General features: G+C 35.9%; 1 protein-coding gene across 2 annotated transcripts in view; it reads right to left on the bottom strand.

Annotated features, from left to right (window-relative positions):
* The window catches only part of STAG1 (STAG1 cohesin complex component), a 400795-nt gene that overhangs the window by 37858 nt on the left and 343952 nt on the right, over positions 1-18985 (bottom strand). For both annotated transcript variants that reach the window (XM_037061224.1, XM_037061225.1), the window contains exons 23-24: positions 3245-3337; positions 858-1032 (exon numbers count right to left, since the gene is read on the bottom strand). In XM_037061224.1, coding sequence (XP_036917119.1) covers positions 858-1032; positions 3245-3337 — 268 coding nt within the window. The remainder of the gene's footprint in view (positions 1-857; positions 1033-3244; positions 3338-18985) is intronic.

Below are 18985 nucleotides of genomic sequence, written 5' to 3'. Positions count from 1 at the left end.
TGTGCCTCAGTGGGTTGGGCATCATCCTGCAAAGCAAAAGGTATCTGGTTTGATTCACAGTCAGGGCTCATGCTGGGATTAGGGCATCGTGATGGATGCTTCTGTGGCACATTGATGTTTCTTTCCCTCTATTTCTTCCTCCCTTCCCCTCTCTGTAAATCTTTTTTTAAAAGAAAGAACTTGGAAATCTCTTTGCTTAAGCTAAGTAGATAAATTTCGTCTTTCGAGATTAATATGGACTCTAAATGAAGATACTCTGTTTCATAGTCTAGTATTTTCTAAGATGTTTTGTTAAATAAAGGACATTCTAATAGCACCAAATAAATCAGTGGATCAGATATGCCACAGAACTTATTTTAGAAAACTTAATTCATGTATTTCACAAATAACCTATAACTTATTTGCGATTATTTATATTTAGCCTAATTTTGCTAATCATCATTTGCAAACTTGGCACAATTTTCACTGGTGAGGTTTGATGCCTTTCAGCACACATTATCTAACAGTTATATTTTGTTAATTTAAGTAATATATGATGACCACTCAGGAACAGTAACTCTGATGCTTTCCTTCAGAAAAACTGTGAACCTGGATTCAGCTCAATTAGAAAGAACATCTATCTCATATTTACATTTTGTACATGTGTGAAATGAAAAATGTGTACAATTATAGCAGGAGAAGGAGACTACACTGTGCAGTTTTTTTTGTTTGTTTGTTTCTAAATCACACAAATGTATTAACAGTTTTTTAAAAAGAGAAATTCCTGTAGTTTTTAGGATTGAGTTTGAATTTTTTCTCATATCTTTTTGGGGCCAATAAAACAAGATCAATATTGACAAGATGATAGCTACAAATACCCATGCTCTGGTTCTCCTCATCTTGGTCAATGAAAACATGATCCATCACAAAACTGAGGAGTTCAGATTGGAGTCCAGTATCCGGATTAAACACCAAAGGCTGAAGGCCCTCCCTGCCACCTGTCATTAATTGGTGGCTAAAAATCATCAAAAGGTCACAGAGTAACATGAAAGCCTGGAATACAAAGGAAATTCATCAGTAAAATATTGCTATAACTACAAATCAATGTTAATGAAAACATGCTAAATTCAATATAGTTCAATAATAGTACCATAAGTGAAACTTTGGGTATTCAAATTTTAACTATTTAGTTTTAAATTTCCAACTTAATAAAATTAAACATTAGTCACATTTGAACTTCCTCTCCCCCCAAATATAATCTATTTATTTTATTTGGTTATATTAACTCAAACAGCTGATCAAGAGATTTTGACTTAAGATATAATGAGTTAAACTCAACTCTGGAAATATGAAATTGATATAATAAATTATGACAGAGGTTAGAAATCTATCATATACTGATTAATCAAATACTAAGCATAAATCTTAAAGTATAATTCCATAAATTATAATGCAGTACTGTAAATCTGTAAGGTACTATATTTTGGATTCTTTTTTTAAACATCTAATGTAAAAAAAATCTCTAATCCTTCACATAAAAACCAGTATCTAAAAGCTTCCCAACAGAATTAATCATTTAAGGAGACTGTCACTGCATTTCCCTAAAGAGAAAGTATCATAGTTATGTTGCCAAATTTGTCCTATTTAATGCACGGTATGAAATAAACCTGTCATCAGTTTATTGTTACCTGAAAGATTTTGCTGGTTATTGAGGGCTGTGATATTTCAAAACAATCCACTCACCCCCCTTAAAAACCTGATTTCTATGGGAATACACAATTTTGGCATACATTTGGAGATTGCCATGTACTATCCACCTCCAGCAAGAATCAGACTGACTACACAACCATGAAATACATAAAGAGATTTAGAAAGAGACACTTAAAACGTGGAGCATAAACAGAATCTAGGAGATTTTTTTAAATGAAGGCCACGGTTTCAGATATCATCAAATAGTGATACTACAAAAATAATGAATTGTTGGTCTAAATGTCCAAAGCTTGATAATTTTAGATAGCATGTGGTGTTCAGAACATTAAGAGAACAAGATTTAGGTAAGAGCATCTGTCCTCATTTTAAGTTAGATGCTGATAATTCAATAAAGAGGAGACCCATATAACCTATCTGTAATAGACTGCAAAGGATAAGTACTACTGTACAATTTCCAGGGGTGCCCAACCTGCGGCCCATGGGTTGCATGTGGCCCAGTATGGCTATGAATGTATGTGGCCCAGTATGGCTATGAATGTGGCCCAACACAAGATTGTAAATGTACTTAAAACATTGTAAGATTTTTTGTTTTCATTAGTGTTTGTGTATTTAATGTGTAGCCTAAGACAACTCTTCTTTTTCCAGTATGGCCCAGAGATGGCAAAATGTTAGACACCATGCTAGACTAATACTCTTTCCAGCCCATCATCATAATAAAAAACAGTATGGAAAAGGTACATTCTATTTTATATTAAACTTCCTAATAGAAAAACAGTAAAATAGTTGACAAATTCACTTAATGAAAATGGGCTCTACTTTGGCCCTCTTTGGGGTACACCCCTTCCCAAGGGTAAGGACTCTGTTGGACCAATGGCATATGCCCATCTGTACCCTTACTCCTATACCATTGTACAGGTACAAGAACTCACGGGTTCCTTGCCTTAAAAGACCTGATTCTGTTGCCAGAGCCTGCACAGGCTTCTTCCACAGGTCCACTACATCCCCAGTGTGCATACTCCTAGGTCACAGGTAGTCAAGAAGGAGATGTTCGGTGGGGCGGGGTGGGGGACGGGCGGTGATGCTGATAAAAGTTTGGACATGCGGGCTCAAGTGTTCACATGCATGTGTGAGAAGTTCTTCTTAGTGTGGAAAACAGCTGAAGGTGAGATGAAAAATGGGCAGGTCATATAGGCCAGATGTCCAAGTTCTGGCACAGAATTCTTAGGAGTCAAGAGTTCTAATTTGAACCCAGCCTTCCAGTTCATTATGTCAGCACACTTGTCAAGGTAAAAAGACATGTAACAGGTTTATTAGCTTACTTTGTAACTTAAGGTACACATATTTCAGGTATGTACACTTTTGTCCCAGGTCCCATTAACATTTGTAACTTAAGGTACAAAATATTCAGGTATCTACACTCTTGTCCCAGGTCCCATTAACATTAGGGAATAACTTGTATGCTAAGAACTGCAATAAAAAACATTACACCTTCTTACATGTTCTTCAATGCATCTGAGTTATTTTTATTGAGAGATCTTAACTAATAATTTCTTACCTGTTCCTTCACTGGGGTATTAACATTAGATAGGCACTGTTGGCAAACAGCCAAAAAGGATTTCACTGTTTTCCTCAATACCAACAAATCCTCCTGTAAGACACATTTAAATTTGCAAGCATGAATTACAGTATCCTAGAAAACTAATCCAGAATAAATAATAAATGGAAAAGAGCCAAACTGGCTTAATGTCATGGAAATTCATAAAACCAAATGTATTGTTGGGAATGAAACCATATTGTTATTTCCTAGTTATCCTAATGGAAGGGGCAACAAAACTGATAATCCCAAACAGTCCTATTTAGTTATTGAATGCTCAGTATGATTTTCTTCAACACATTTTCCTTTATAAATATGGTTTGCGTAGGCTGATATTAAAATTGTTAAGTCATTTCCACAACACATATTAGCTGGTAGGTTGTAAGGAGAGGGAGCACAGCAGCACACTGAAAAGATCAATTAAGCAACAAATCTGTAATGAGTTTCTACTATTCTCAGCATTCTGCAAAATGTCAAGGGAAGGCAGATAACTTTAAGACAATGCCCATGTCCTCAGAATTAACATCCTAGCAGAAAGTCAGACCAATTAGAGAGCAAGTGTTCAAATTTTTTCTCATATTAACTCCAACTCTAACAGAGAGATGAGCTGGAGGGAACTTCATAGGGCTTTAATCTAAGATTGGATGGGTGAACAGGACTTAAGCAGAGCCATATAACACGTGATAGGAAAACTTTGAAAAGTATACAAGGAAATCTAAAATTTTCAAGTACCTATAATATGTCAGGCATTGGTTTGAGGGTTTACTGCCATATAATTTAATATTTACATCAATTAGAAGTAGTCATTATTAGCAAAGGTTTGAAACTAGGGCTGTCTCCTATCGTATCTCATATTCTTCTCACTAATGAACTAGACACATACAGATAATTCAGTATGGTATTGATATTTAAAATAGTAATGAAGAGTAAATGAGCAAAGACAGATATAGAAATCACTTTTAAAAAGTATTCTATTAAACTAAAATTCCTTCAGCTAGTCTTTTATACAGATGACAGTACTAAACCCTTTCTGGGACCTTTGTGCCCTAAATAATGATACTTAAAAAATTACATATGTGTTTCCTTTTGCTAATGGGACTGCAGTATTTGGAAGAAGGAATAGCTCATCTTGCGCAAAGTACTAAAAAAAACCACTGCCTTGTAATCCTTGAATATTCCTTACAGACAAATATCCAATAACCAACCTCAACATTCCTCCATCTTCATTAATTTAAAAGATACACAATGCATTTATAATGAACAAAGAAACAGGCAACTGAACTAGAATATAAAGAGTGCTATGTTGGAAACCCTGAGTCAAAAGTAGTCACAAATAGTTCCCAAAGAAGATCAAATGTCATGTAAGTTGAGTTTTGAACAACTACTAAAAATTATCTAGCTATAGAAAAAAAGTGTTCCAAAGGGACACTTTTGGGTGTCTCAAAATGGACACAGAATGGAACATTCTGTGTCCATTTTGAACACAGAATGTTCAAAAGCCTGGAGGTGCTTTTGAGAGACTGTTAATTTATTGTAGCTGGGGCATAAATAGGGAGTCAAGTAGCAAGAGAGAAAACTGAGGAAGAAAACAGGATCTATTTCCATTTAAATGAAAAGACCATAAAAAATATCATGTTAAATCATTTGGAAATTAGTCTGATGGCAAAGAAGCACTACTGCAAAAGGAATTTTATCATTAGAGTGCTACAATTTTATGTAAAAAATCATCTTCTACACAAAACACGAGAATGAAGTGGAATGCAGAGGCAAGTTAATAGATATAATCTTCTGTTGAGGGCTTATTTTGTACCAAGTACTACTGTACTCTAATGGCCACAAATTTAAATCTCACCATCACTCTATGAATTAAATGGTACAATTCCTATATTACAGATGAGAAAACTTAAGTTATGAGCAACCAAAGATTCTAAGTGATTGAGTAAGAACTGAAACCTAGAAAAACTCTGACTCTAACATCCATGTTCTTAATCATTACTCTGTATTTCTTTGCATATTAACAAAGGCCATAGGGATAATCTAGAATTAAAATGTTGGCAGTAAATATGAAAATAGTGTGGATGAAAAAAGAGGTTCTATGGAAAGTAACCTTACAGAGTGATCTAATCATAAATACCTAACTGGGCAGGTCATAATGGGCAGTCATGCCCTTGGCATATAACTTCTTTAGTAAAAGGTTAATTTTTGCTTTAAGCAAGGCTTGTTCATTGTTTCTGTACATCTGGGTTAACACACCTTTGAAATGCCTCCTTCAGACCCCCCTTCTAATACATGACCATACTTTCAGACCCCCATTTCTGAAGTGTGACTGAAATAGGATATGTTGTAAAACAGCTGTAACCAGTAAGTACTACAAGGACTACCATGGATATAGTAAGACTCCCAATGGATTTGTGACTTAGAACCAGAAGACCAGCTTGATTCAACATGGTGACTAATATCACTTGCGGTAACCCTTTGCCTCATTATATGCCCACTATAATACATTTCCATACTAAATAACACACCTGGTGCTGCCATGATTAGAAATGGAAAACCTATAAAAACACACAAAATGGCCAACAATGCTCTTCCAAGAAGTCTTCATCCTTTCCCAGAGAAACCCCGAATATTCCTCCCCCTTACTGAATACCCTACCCACCCGCCATTAAGTCAGTCTCAATAAAAGAAGTAAACTTCACTATCGAGAGGCTGCTCTGCCTATGGAGTAATCTTGTCTCTGTCCCAATCCTTCACTAATAAACTCTTTCACTTTAAACTCTATGCTGGCTTGTGTCTGATTCTTTCTTGTGTGAAGCCAAGAACCCAGAGTGGGTGAAGACCTTTGGTTCCCCTGACCACTGGAATGCCTGCATCATCTCTACCCTCGGGAAAGCACACATAATCTTACCTATTTTGCAATCCAATCCCTATCTTGATTTTGCTCAACTTCATGTAATCTTCCTTACGTTCCTTCCTTAATTTCAAATGCATAAAAGTGCCTTTCCCAGCACTGGACATCTTGCTTTCTGGCATATGTCATTGGTTTGGCTCAAATAAGCTCATAAAAGTTTTCTACAGTTTCAGATGTTTCTTATGTTGACAACAGATTAAAAAGAAATTTAAGCAAGAGAACTGACAAAATTTAAGAACTAATCAGAACAGGGGCTCCAGATGATTACACCACAATCTCTAGGCAGTTGCTCACTAGATGGATTAACATAGAAACAAATGCTAAGGTAATAGCTGAATTTTAGAGATGATGATCTGAGACCCCTGTAACATCTCTGACTGGAGATGTCAAGTAGGCAGCTGGATATATAACTTCAAAGTTCATAAGCAAGAATAGAGATCTGGGGGTCTTCAGCATTTAGATGGCAACATAAGTGATGGAAATAGATACAATTGTTTAAAGAGAATAAGTAGAGAAGGATGACAAAAGCATCCTGTGAACAATATTTACAAGACCAGTGCTCTAATCCCTGAGCTATGGAGCCCTCACCTCCTGTGAACAATATTTAAAAAATGGATGAGCACTGGCTGGTGTGGCTCAGCGGACTGAGTGCCAGCCTGCGAACCAAAGGGTTGCTGGTTCGATTCCTTGGGTATGTGCCTGGGTTGCAAGCCTGTTCCCACCCAGTACAGGGCGTGTGAAAGGCAATCAATCACACATTGATGTTTCTCTCCCTCTCTTTCTCCCTTCCCCTCTCTCTAAAAATAAACAAACATTTTTAAAAAATAAAAAAAAGATGGATGAGAAAGACCTTAAGTAACAGAATGAAATGCTCAGCCTTTTTGACTTCATTTGTTCAAACCATCTTAGTTCCCATAGCCTCTTGGTTAATAGCTTCTGCTTAGTCTTGCATATAAACATGCTAATCATTAGAGGAATTCTGCTTGTACTTGAGTTTTATAAAACATCCCCTATCAGAAAGTACATCTCCTGAAATGGGAAGTATGTACAAAAATGACTGTTTATCAGAGATTTGCAGGAACCTCCTGACTGGACTCACATTAACTAGCATCAACAGATTAGTAACAACAAAATTTCATAATCTTTCTCAGACCTCTACTAGTACCCAGATGTTTGTCAATTGCCTCTTTCACCTCCTGTTCCTTCTTCCTTTGATGTAAAAGAAAGTTGAATTCTGTACTTTTTAAAGCTGGTTCTTTAGGACATCAATCTGCCATCTTTTCAGCTTGCTGGCTTTCTGAATAAAGTCGCTTTTCTTGCCCTAAGACCTTGTCACTCAATTTACTTGCTGTCGTGTAGTGAGTGGTACAAGCGTGGACTCAATTATACTTTGAAGAAATCTAAAAGAGGCAAGGACCTACATCCAAGATTACTCTATCCAGCAAGACTCTCATTTAGAATGGAAGAGCAAATAAAGTGCTTCCCAGATAAAGTCAAGTTAAAGGAGTTCACCACCACTAGGCCCTTATTATATGAATGTTAAAGGGACTTAGCTAAGGAAAAAAGATGATCAAATATATGAACAGTAAAATGACAACAAAGAACTATAAACAACTGAACCTAAAGAAAATAAAAACAAAAAGAAACTAAGCGAACACCTAGAACAGGAACAGAATCACAGAAATGAAGATTACATGGAGGATTATCAGTGGGGAGGTGGAGGGGAAAGAATGGGGGAAAAGGTACAAGGTGTAAGAAGTATAAATGGTAGGTGCAAAATAGACAGGGGGAGGTTAAGAATAGTATAGGAAATGAAGCCAAGTAACTTGTATGTAGGACCCATGGATGTGAACTAAGGTGAGGAATGCTGGTGGGTGGAGGGGGGTAAAGGGGACAAAAATTGGGAGAACTGTAATAGCATAATCAATAAAATACATTTAATAAAACTGGTTTTTATTTACAGACCAAAAAAAAAATTGTTGATCAGCAGATAAAAGAAATACTAGAAAAACCACCAAGACTGCAACTCTTATATAATTAACCTTTTCTTAAATTCCTTACCTACCCTTTCCTTCTTCCTATAAAAAGGTAGGTTTGAGATGAGATGTTAAGACAGATTTTTAAGACACATAACCAGCCATCTATTCAGATAGTCAGCATTTTAATAAAGCTCCCATTAAGATTCAGTCATGGTCTCTACTTACTGCTTCTGGCAGTGACAGCATGAAAACTGACTTTTCTGGTTTCAAAATGATGTGGAGGTATAAATGCTCTTTTATTTTCTTAAGTTTTCTAGTCAGTGCACAAAGAAGTAGCCTAGGGAATTAGTTATCTTTGAAGTTGGAGGCAAAAAATTTCTTTAAAGGTCAGTCCTACAAAAAATGTGTCTTATGCTAAAGTAACAGTTGAATTTTACAGATGATTACTTGCCAGTTCACCTGAAGAGTTGTAAATTAACCATCACAAGACTCATCAAGAAAAAAACAGGACTCAAATAAACAAAATCACAAATGAAAGAGGAGAGATTACAACTGATACCACAGAAATACAAAGGATTATAAGAAATTACCAAGAACAACTGTGCCAAGAAATTTGAAAACCTGGGTGAAATGGACAAACTTCTAGAAACTTACATTCTTCCAAAACGGAATAAAGAAGCAGAAAGCTTGAGCACACCGGTAACAGCTGGTGGTATTGAAGCAGTAATAAAAAAACTCCCATCACACAAATGCCCTGGGCTGGACAGGGTCACAGAAGAATTTTACAAAACATTTAAGGAAGACCTAACCCCTATCCTTCACAGACTATTCCACAAAATCCAAGAAGAGAGAAGGCTATCAAACTCTTTTTTATGAGGCTATCATCATCCTAACCCCAAAACCAGACAAAGGCACAACAGAGAAAGAAAACTACAGGCCAATATCACTGATGAACCTAGACACTAAAATCCTCAACAAAATATTGGTAAACTGCATCCAGCAATACATAAAAAAAGACCATATACCATGATCAAGTGGGATTCATCTCAGGGATGCAAGGATGATACAATATTTGGAAATCAATAAACATAATACATCACACAAACAAAAGGAAAGACAAAAATCACATGATCATATGAATAGATGTGGTAAAAGCATTTCATGAGGTATAGCACCCATTTACGATAAAGATACTTAGCAAAGTGGGAATAGAGAAAGCATACCTCAACATAATAAAAGCCATAAGCAAGACACCTACAGCCAACAGCATACTCGACTGGTAAAAACTAAAAGCAGGATCAAGACAAGGATGTCCACTTTCACCACTTCTATGCAACATAGTATTGAAAGTCCTTGCCATAGTGATCAGAGAAGGAAAAGACATCCAAATTGGACAGGAAAAAGCAAAACTGTCATTGTTTGCAGATGACATGATAGTGTACACAGAAAATCTTATGGACTCCACCAAAAAACTACTCAACATAAGCGAATTTGGGAAAATAGCAGGATACAAAGTCAATATTCAGAAATCAAAGGCATTTTTGTATGCCAACAACGAAATATGAGAAATAGAAATCAGGAAAAAAAACCCATTTCATATAGCAACAATAAAAATAAAGTACTTAGGAATAAATCTAACCAAGGAACTTGTAAAAGACCTGTACTCAGAAAACTACACATCATTGAAAAAAGAAATTAAGTAAGACACAAACAAATGGAACCATATACCATGTCCATGGATTGGAAGAATTAACATCATCAAAATGTCCATACTACCCAAGGCAGTTTATAGATTCAAGCAAACAGCCTATTGATGGCTAATCAGTGGTATTATTTTAAGAAGAAACTGGACATCGGAAGCAACTGAGGAAACAGAAGCTGGAGGCCTTCTTTAGCTGTTAAGTTTGTATACAACCTAAATATTATTTGAGTGCTCAAGAAAGTGAATTTGGAAAAGAGCCTCTGTGATAAACCTGACTGCAAGTAACCTTATAAGATCTGATCATAAATTCTTAACTACAGATCATGGTAGGTGTGAAAAAGTTTATCTTTGCCATAAGCAAGCCGTCTACATTTTTCTTGTGAACCTAGCTAACAAACCTTGGAAATGCCAGAGTAATCCTTTTATTTCAGACCTCTTAAGTGTGACCACCCTCAAGAGAGCACATAATCTTGTTAACTAGCCTACAAACCCAATCACAGAGATTCTCCTGCACCACCAGCTTTGCTTTATCCCTCTCCTTCACGTAATTTTTCTTAATTTCTCTCCTTAAACCCCAATGTATAAATAGAACTGCAAAGCTGTAGTTCCCGGGAGCATTTAAAAATTTGTTTCCTGGCATGTCCTTGGTTTGGCTCAAAGAAACTTATAAAAATTCTCTACAGTTTTGGACTTTCTTACTTAGACAGTTCCATTGAGAGACATACAAATACCAGTAGGTTTAGGTAATATGTACAGACATCATGTATATAACTGAATTAGCTAATCTCACATTGTAAATCCCTTTGAACACCTGAGAATTTAGATTTCTTGTGTATTTCAGAACACTGCTTTTATTCATTGCATAATTTTCTACTTCATTATGCTGGCATCTTACTACATTTCATTTGACTTAAATAGTTACAAGAATTATGATTCCCAAAACTGATTTTTCTCAAGTAAAGGCAGTCGGCCATTACTGGGGACATGTGGTAATAAGTATCTTTAGAAAATTTCAGGGTGACAAATCAAATTTTTAAAAGAGGTTCAGGATTTGCTAGCTTAAAACTCTAGTAGTATTAAGATTACAAGTTTCACCCTGGGCTTTGGCTGGTGTGGCTCAGTTGGTTGGGTGTCATCCTACAAACTGAAAGGTCCTGGGTTCAATTCCCAGCCAGGGAATGCATGAAAGACAACTAACAGATGTTCTCTCTCACAACGATGTTTCGCTGCCTCTTTTTCTTCTTCCCTTCCTCTGTCTTGAAAATCATTAAGCATCTCAAGTAAGGATTAAAAAATATTGCAAATTTCATACAGTGAGCTTTATTCTTAATGTCCCTTGAAAAGTAAGATTATATGATAATCAAAGGAAAAGAAAAAATGAACAAAAGAAATTTAAGAAAACTTGTTATATTCCATATATTCTGGAATGGAATACCTTCTCTCCTGTCCTGCTATAATATTTGTGAGTTATTATAGAGAAAAATTAAGTATGCTTAAATTATATTGAATAATTAGGAGCATTTTATATATAGTATTTCTTTTTTTTTCTGGGCTAGAATTCAATAATAATGAAGTTAACATTTACTGGGATTTACTATACTAGGCACTAATCTAAGCTTTTCACATATTAACTGACTGTCACAAATATAGTGAATATTGACATTATTATCAGTCCCATTTTATATAGAAAGAAAAAGGCACAGAGATGTTAAATGCAGGCTTGTCTTTGGGCCTCAAACCCACAGCTAATAGGTGGGGGAGTGAGTTAACCAAAATAGTTTGCTTTCAGAGTGTGTGCTCTGAACCATTTTGCTATAGATTGTTACTATGAAAAAATTAATATGCTGAAGAAACAGGCAGCATTATGAAGATATTTGAAACTCCAATTATTTAAATATATTTATACATAAACAAAAAAGCTAATCAACCCAACAGAAATTGAAAAAGAGGAACCTAGGAACAAGGTAGGCTGATTATCCAGATGGTAACTTTTAGAAACTGGAATTTTTATCAAGTATGTCTATCACTTTGAACACAATGAAATTTTACATAAATAATTCCCCTTTCACCTTTAGCATGCCTGAATATTATGGAGGTGAAAACTGAAGGCAGAGTGAATAGGGGAGTAATGTATTCCTCTCTTAGTACATATAAGCTATACATGAACTAACTACATGGTGCTTCCTTTCAAGTGCTTTTTCCTAAATGAAACCAGTATTTTTATTTTCAGAAAGCAGCTTAGCATCCAGTAGTTTATCCTCAACTAGCTATGGAAAGAATTCCAATGGGTCAAGTAATAGCATTAAACTGAGATTTAAATTGGATCTTGGCTATATTATGTCTCATGGTTTTTTTTTTTTTTTTGCTTCCAGGTACATCTAGTGAAACCAATGAGGAGACTAATACCTACTATACTCAAATGTGAAAAGGCTAAAATAGTTTATCAGTGATCTGTTGCAAAAGATGAAGAGAAATCTGTTTTAAGAAAGTAAGATAATGCTTTCAAAATACGTTAATGACGAACCTAACCAGCAACATATCAGCAATTAAAAAGCCCAAATGAGGCTGAAACAATTATGAGTGATTTTACCAGATAAAAGCTATACCATATTAGAAAGTTTTCTCAAAGGCAGAAAGGCTTAAACTTGACTTACTTTAACCTCTTAGGAAGAAAAACAGATAGTAAAGGTAGACTCCCTCTTAAAAGCCAACGGTCTCAATATGATTATAGTAGTCAGTGAGAAAAGAGTTTATTTCCTACACACCCAAATACATACAGATTTTAAATGAGTGATTCCTTTCCACTTTATAACACAATTTTTTGTGTCTAGAGGAAAACCAAATTTAGCTGTCTTTTTGCCCACAGCCTTGAAATATCATTAAGGCAATCCTAGCCAGAAACTAAAGCCATGGAAAAATGAGTACTAAATACATAAAAGCGGTTCAACCCATCTGACATATTCACATTTTAAAAAGGGCAGAAATAAAACAGAGAGGCTCTGGGTAGCTCAGTTGGTTAGAGCATCATCCTGATACACCAGGGTTGTGAGTTTGATCCTCAGTCAGGGCACATACAAGAATCAACCAGTGAATGCATAGATAGGTAAGTGGAACACCACAATGATGTTCTTCTCTCTCTCTCAAAAAGAATCAATAGTTCAGGAAAACATATTTGCTGATGATACCTTGGACAAGGATTTGATCGCCAAAATATATAAAGAAGTTATGCGACTCCACTCCAGGAAGACAAAAAAACCAATTAAAAAATGGGCAAAACACTTGAAAAGACACTTCTCCAAGGAGAACATACAGAGGGCCCAGGGACATATGAAAAGATGCGCAGCATCACTAGCCATCAGAGAGATGCAAATTAAAACCACAATAAGATACCACTTCACACCGGTCAGAATGGCCATCATAAACAAACCAACACATATGTGTTGGAGAGGATGTGGAGAAAAGAGAACCCTAGTGCACTGTTGGTGGGAATGCAGACTGGTGCAGCTACTGTGGAAAATAGTATGGAACTTCTTCAGAAAACTAAAAATAAAACTGCCTTTTGACCTGGCAATTTCACTGCTAGGATTATACCCTAAGAAACCTGAAACACCAATCCAAAACAACATATGCACCTCAGTGTTCATAGCAGCACAGTTTACAACAGACAAGTGCTGGAAGCCACCTAAATGCACATCCTAAATGAGTGGATCCAAAAACTATAGTACATTTATACAACGAAATACTACGCAGCAGAGAGAAAGGAACTTCTACCCTTTGCCAACAGCATGGATGGAACTGGAGAGCATTATGCTAAGTGAAATAAGACAGAGGTGAGGGACAAATATCATATGATCTCACCTTTAACTGGAACATAATCAACAAAAGAAAAAAAGCAAGCAAAATATAACCAGAAACATTGAAATTAAGAACAATCTGACAGTAACGGGGCGGGGGGGGGGCGGAATAAAGGGTGGAAGGATTTTTAGGAACTACTATAAAGGACACACAGACAAAACCAGGGGGGAGAGTGGAAGCAAGAGAGGGAGGTGGGTTTGGCTGGGGTGGCAAGGAGCAGTGGGGGGAAAATGCAGACAACTGTAATTGAGTAAGAATATAATGTAAAAAAATCAATAGTTAAAAAAACTAACATAGAAAAGTAGTCAAATAAGGAATTAAACCAGGTTAAAGATCTCAGAATATAAAAATATACCCTATTAAGAATTGTTATTAATTTCACTGATAAAAAAGGGGGCACAAAACCAATCTAGTTGCCCAGAATAGGCAAATAGGGTTTATGACAAAGTTTGGTAAACAAGACCAAGGGGTTACCTTACAAGGCCAGGGACTGGCAAACCTTGTGTAAAGGGTCAGACAGTAAGCATTTTAGGCTTCATGGGTTTTACACTGTCTGTCCCCATTACTTAACTCTGCCACTATAGTATGAAAGCAGCCCTAAACAGTGCATAAATTAATGAGCATGGCAGTGTTCCATTAAAACTTAATTCACAAAAATAGGCCAGATTTGGTCCACAGGCTGTAGCCAGCCAAATCTGTACTAGCCTATAAAGTTCTTTGGAGACATAAACTGTTTTGGACAAAAAGGGGCCACATACTATACCCGGCAAGCTCAGGGGAGGCTTGCATGGCAGGCCTTACAAACTCAGAGACTAAAATAACCACATAGGATAGTCTGCACATAAAAATTCGTACCGAAAGAGGGTCATGGTGGGCAGTCACAGCCTAGACCCGTAGTTTCCTTGACAAAGGCCAAACTTTATGTTAAGTAAGCCTGTCTACTGTCTTTTTGCATCTAAGATGACATACCTTTGAAATGCCAGAGTAATCTTCTCTTCTAGACTCTTCAAGGCCTGGCACCAGAGCCCGAAACCACAGAACCCCTCATTGTTATCTTGTTTCCCCGAAAACCATCTTTATGTGCTGTAAATGTTAATTATTAACTACCCCATACCTACCAAGGTCAAAGAAGTATTCACTTCCAGGTTATTTCCCCACTTTGCTTTCTCCCGCCCCCTTAATCTACCACCAACTGATTTCATGTAACTCTCTGTATGTCTCCTCCTTTTATTCTAATGTATGTATAAAACAAGCAGCGAAACTGCCATTCTCCAGAGCATTTTCTCAATTTGTTGAGATTTTGCTTTCTGGAACTTGTCAGATTAGCTCAAATAAACTCGTAAGAAATCTCTACAGGTTGGATGTTTCTTATGTTGACATTATGTTATTATGTTTATCTGTACTTAGTATAGTTACTGACATATAATGAGGCTCATTAAATTATTTTTCAACTCAACTAAGTCATTATTCATATTAAATATTATAAAAACAGATAGAACTAAATTCATTCATTTGAGACACACCAGTGACCAAGAGACAAAAGCCTTTCCATTGTGGTGGGGTAAACCCCATGTAATACCTTTGAAGTTGCTTTCTTGTATGAATACCTGTTATTAGCTTCTCTTTTGGGGGGGGAGATAAAGAGAGTGTGCTAACTTTGTGAATACACAATAAAATAACTATTGAATATTTAAACCCCAAATGTAATACCTAGTTTTGAATGTTGTTGCTGTTCTTGGCTATTTGAATCTCCACCTGCTGACTCCTGCAATTGCCTCAAAGGCTAATCCACTCAGTTATGATTCAGGAACCCTTAAGCTGCCTACTGTAGTTCCAAATCATCGTCTGATTTCTCTTTCCTGTAGTGTACAAAGATGAAGAAAGATAAAGGAGGAGTCAGAGGGACAGAGGAAAAGTAATGTTAGGATCAAAATGAAAGACTTGAATTCCCAAATTATTCCAACATACACATGGAGGACAAAATCTACAATATTATACCCCAAATCTACACTAGCTCCTAAGCATTTTACATAGTCCTAAAATCTTAGATAATAGTAGTTCATTTATTATCAATTCTTGGTTTTGATACAAGAGGAGATTAGACTAGGACTGCAATTTAATGCCATCGAAACAACAGTAATTGTTTACTGAACACTTCTTTCAATTTATTCTTCCCAACAACCCTATTCAGCAGTGAATGTCACACATTAAGCAACCTAAATTTAAAGGTTAAGTAATGTGGTTTCTTTGACACAGGTGGTAAGAAATGGAACCAAAATTCAAACTTGGATTTAACTCCAAAGACCATGTTCCAACACACACACACACACACTCTCACACACTCTCTCTCTCTCTCTGCTGGAAATATATGCTATAAACAGGGAGCTTTTTATAAATACATAAATTGAGTCAACAACAAGAAGTCATTTAACAAATACCTCCTAATTATACAATGGCCACTGGGGGAAAAACATTTTTAAAAAGTATTTTATTTATTTATTTTTAGGGAGAGGGGAAGGAGAGAGAGAGGGTGAGAAACAACGATGTGAGAGAAAGACATCGATCAGCTGCCTCTCATATGTGGCCTAACTGGGGACTGAACCTGCCACCCAGGCACGTGCTCTGACTACAGTGGAACCAGCAACCTATGCCCAACCGAGTCACACTGGTCAGGGTGTAAAAAAACATTTTTACAAAAAACCTACTCAGAAAGGAAAATGCATTATCATATCACTGAGGGGATATTAAGTAGGATAAGACAACTATTTCCTTTCTATTCAAATAAATGGCCTGGCAGGGAAGTAAACTTTTACCATTAAATTTGGTAGAGAAAATCTCTAATCCCTGTACAAGAAAGCATGAAGTGTTACATTTTGTTTAGATTTTTAATGTTGCTTTAAGCCTCTAAAAAACACATTTTACTTTATAATAATTGTTATTTAGAATGGATCTCAGTCTTGGCTCATTATTTAAATCATGAGGTATTAAATATCTTAAGAAGTTTGATTATTTATAAATAAGGTGCTTTAAAGACCACTGTCCCTGTGTAAGTAAAAACATCATCCAACTAAACAGGCTAGTAAAACTGAGGCAGCCTTATGCTGTCCTTCAAGGGGTAGCAGGATATTCCCTACCAGAAAGCAAGCTCCAAAACTAGAGGCCCAGGATTAGTGTCATAAACACAGCTTGGCATTCTTAGTGGCATGTTGAAATAATGACTTGTAAGTTATCTTCTAAGTTGAACACATTTACTTCTGGCTACCCTAGGTCTTAAGAATGGTAGAGTTGGATAACATTTTGGAGAAGTTTAGAATTTGGTATAAACTGTGATCTACTTCTGCACTACAGATACTTTAAAAAAGAATATTCTTAGAGCTGAACAAGAAATGGATATAAGACAAGACTTGGCTCTTTTACCCCTAACATTCCTAAAACAGCCAATCAAACAGCTGAGGTAGGATCTATTATTAACAAAAACATAACCATGAAAGAACAACTCTGAAGTCACGAGCAATCAAAAGAAAAGGCTTACAAATAATTATGTAGTTACTGAGGATAGAATTCTCAAGAAATAAAAGGTGGGGGAAAGATTCTTAAAAAAAAATAAAGTAAAATGGTTATAAATTACTAAAAATTTGTTCCTAGAGGGGTATCTATTATTTTCCACTTTTGGTTCCATTCCCTTCCCCCTCTACAGATGGAGAAGTATTACTTGTATTTTGATATGATAGGAATTTGGGGCAAGGAACTGAGTGAGCTCTCTCATTCTTATTCATTGCTATTTTAAAGTACTGGGAAGGGAAAAGGAGAGAAGGAAGTGTAAAAAGAAGTTTGTAGATTTTTCTACATTTGAGCCTGTTTTTAATATACTTCTAGAGATGTATGTTTATATGAAGAACAACAAGGTTAAATGTGTCTCCTTATGAGCCTGGCCACTTTCACTCTGATACCTCCTCTCCTCAAGTCTATTTGAAGGCAACTGCAATTTCCAGAGGAAACACTTCAGTTAAGAAGGCAATGATATATAAATATATATATGTATATTTAAATTTTACAGCTAAACACCTCAATGATAATTTGACCTGTACATACCTGAGGGATGCTGACTTTAATTTAAAGGATAAGAAATGGGGTCAGGATCCAGAGGGCATGTATGTTTGCCCCAGGCCTTCCTTACTGTTGTGTAGAATAAGAACTTGCAGGGTAAAGCTGATAGCACTGCAAATTTAAGACTATAGAGAGTAGGACAGCTCCTCCCAGGAGGAAGAAAAAAATATGAAGATAGGTTTTAGATGCCCAGTCCAAAAAAAAAAAAAAAGAAGAAGAAAAGTAAAAGAGCAACAGGGGCATTATTTTAGCCCTAACTCTTATTTACCTTGCTCTTTAAATGTCTTTGTATATGTCCAGAAGGAGCTAAAGAAAGATGTTTTCTGCTACAGAGAAGAGAAACTGAAGGCTCCTTCTACAAGACCAGCACTAGGGGGCACTGGAACAAAGTATACGGAACATGACCTGTGAGACAGCCAAAGAGCTTCAACTCTGGAAACTAGGGGAAATACCCATCTGTGAAACCCAGTGAACTTCCATTTAGATAAAGATCTAATCCTGTTCTTGATATAATCTTCCCATGTACTTCATTTTCTAAAATAGTGTTCACTGTTGAATTAGATTTAACTTGAATTTAAACTTCTCATATAATTAACTATCACTCATAATCTCCTGAATGACTCATGATGAGAGAAGAAAAGTAAATTTTAGAAAGTATTGTCTAAAAAGCAATTTGGCAATATGTATCAAGCCTTAAAATATGTACCATCTTTGACCCACCAATTCCATTACCAAGAATATAAGATGAAACAATGTAAAACACAGAACAAATTTTTGCACCAGAATGCCCATCATGGCATTAATTTTATTACTTAAAATGTTTACAACCTAAATATCAAAGAGAGCAGAGTGGTAAAATTAATTATGGTATAGCTACACGATAGACTAATGCATGCATCCAAAAATTATTAACATTTCTTTTAATAGCTGAAGGAAATCCCATGTTCATTGCAGAGAACACACAAAATTGTAAATACATTATGATCTCAATAAGATTGAAAAATATGTAAGAAAAAGTACTAAAAGAAAATATACAAAAATATTAACAGTGGTTATCTATGGGTAGTAAAATTCAGAAATTTTATTTTATTTTAACAATGAACATGTACTATAGTAAGGAAGCCCAAATTTATGGAAAACAACTTTAC

This window comes from Sturnira hondurensis, unplaced genomic scaffold (genome assembly GCF_014824575.4).
Source record: "Sturnira hondurensis isolate 20B ecotype Veracruz unplaced genomic scaffold, ASM1482457v3 Scaffold0013299, whole genome shotgun sequence".
Classification (NCBI taxonomy): domain Eukaryota; kingdom Metazoa; phylum Chordata; class Mammalia; order Chiroptera; family Phyllostomidae; genus Sturnira; species Sturnira hondurensis.
The sequence above is the reverse complement of the archived record's forward strand: the minus strand, read 5'-3'. Positions and strand labels throughout refer to the sequence as shown.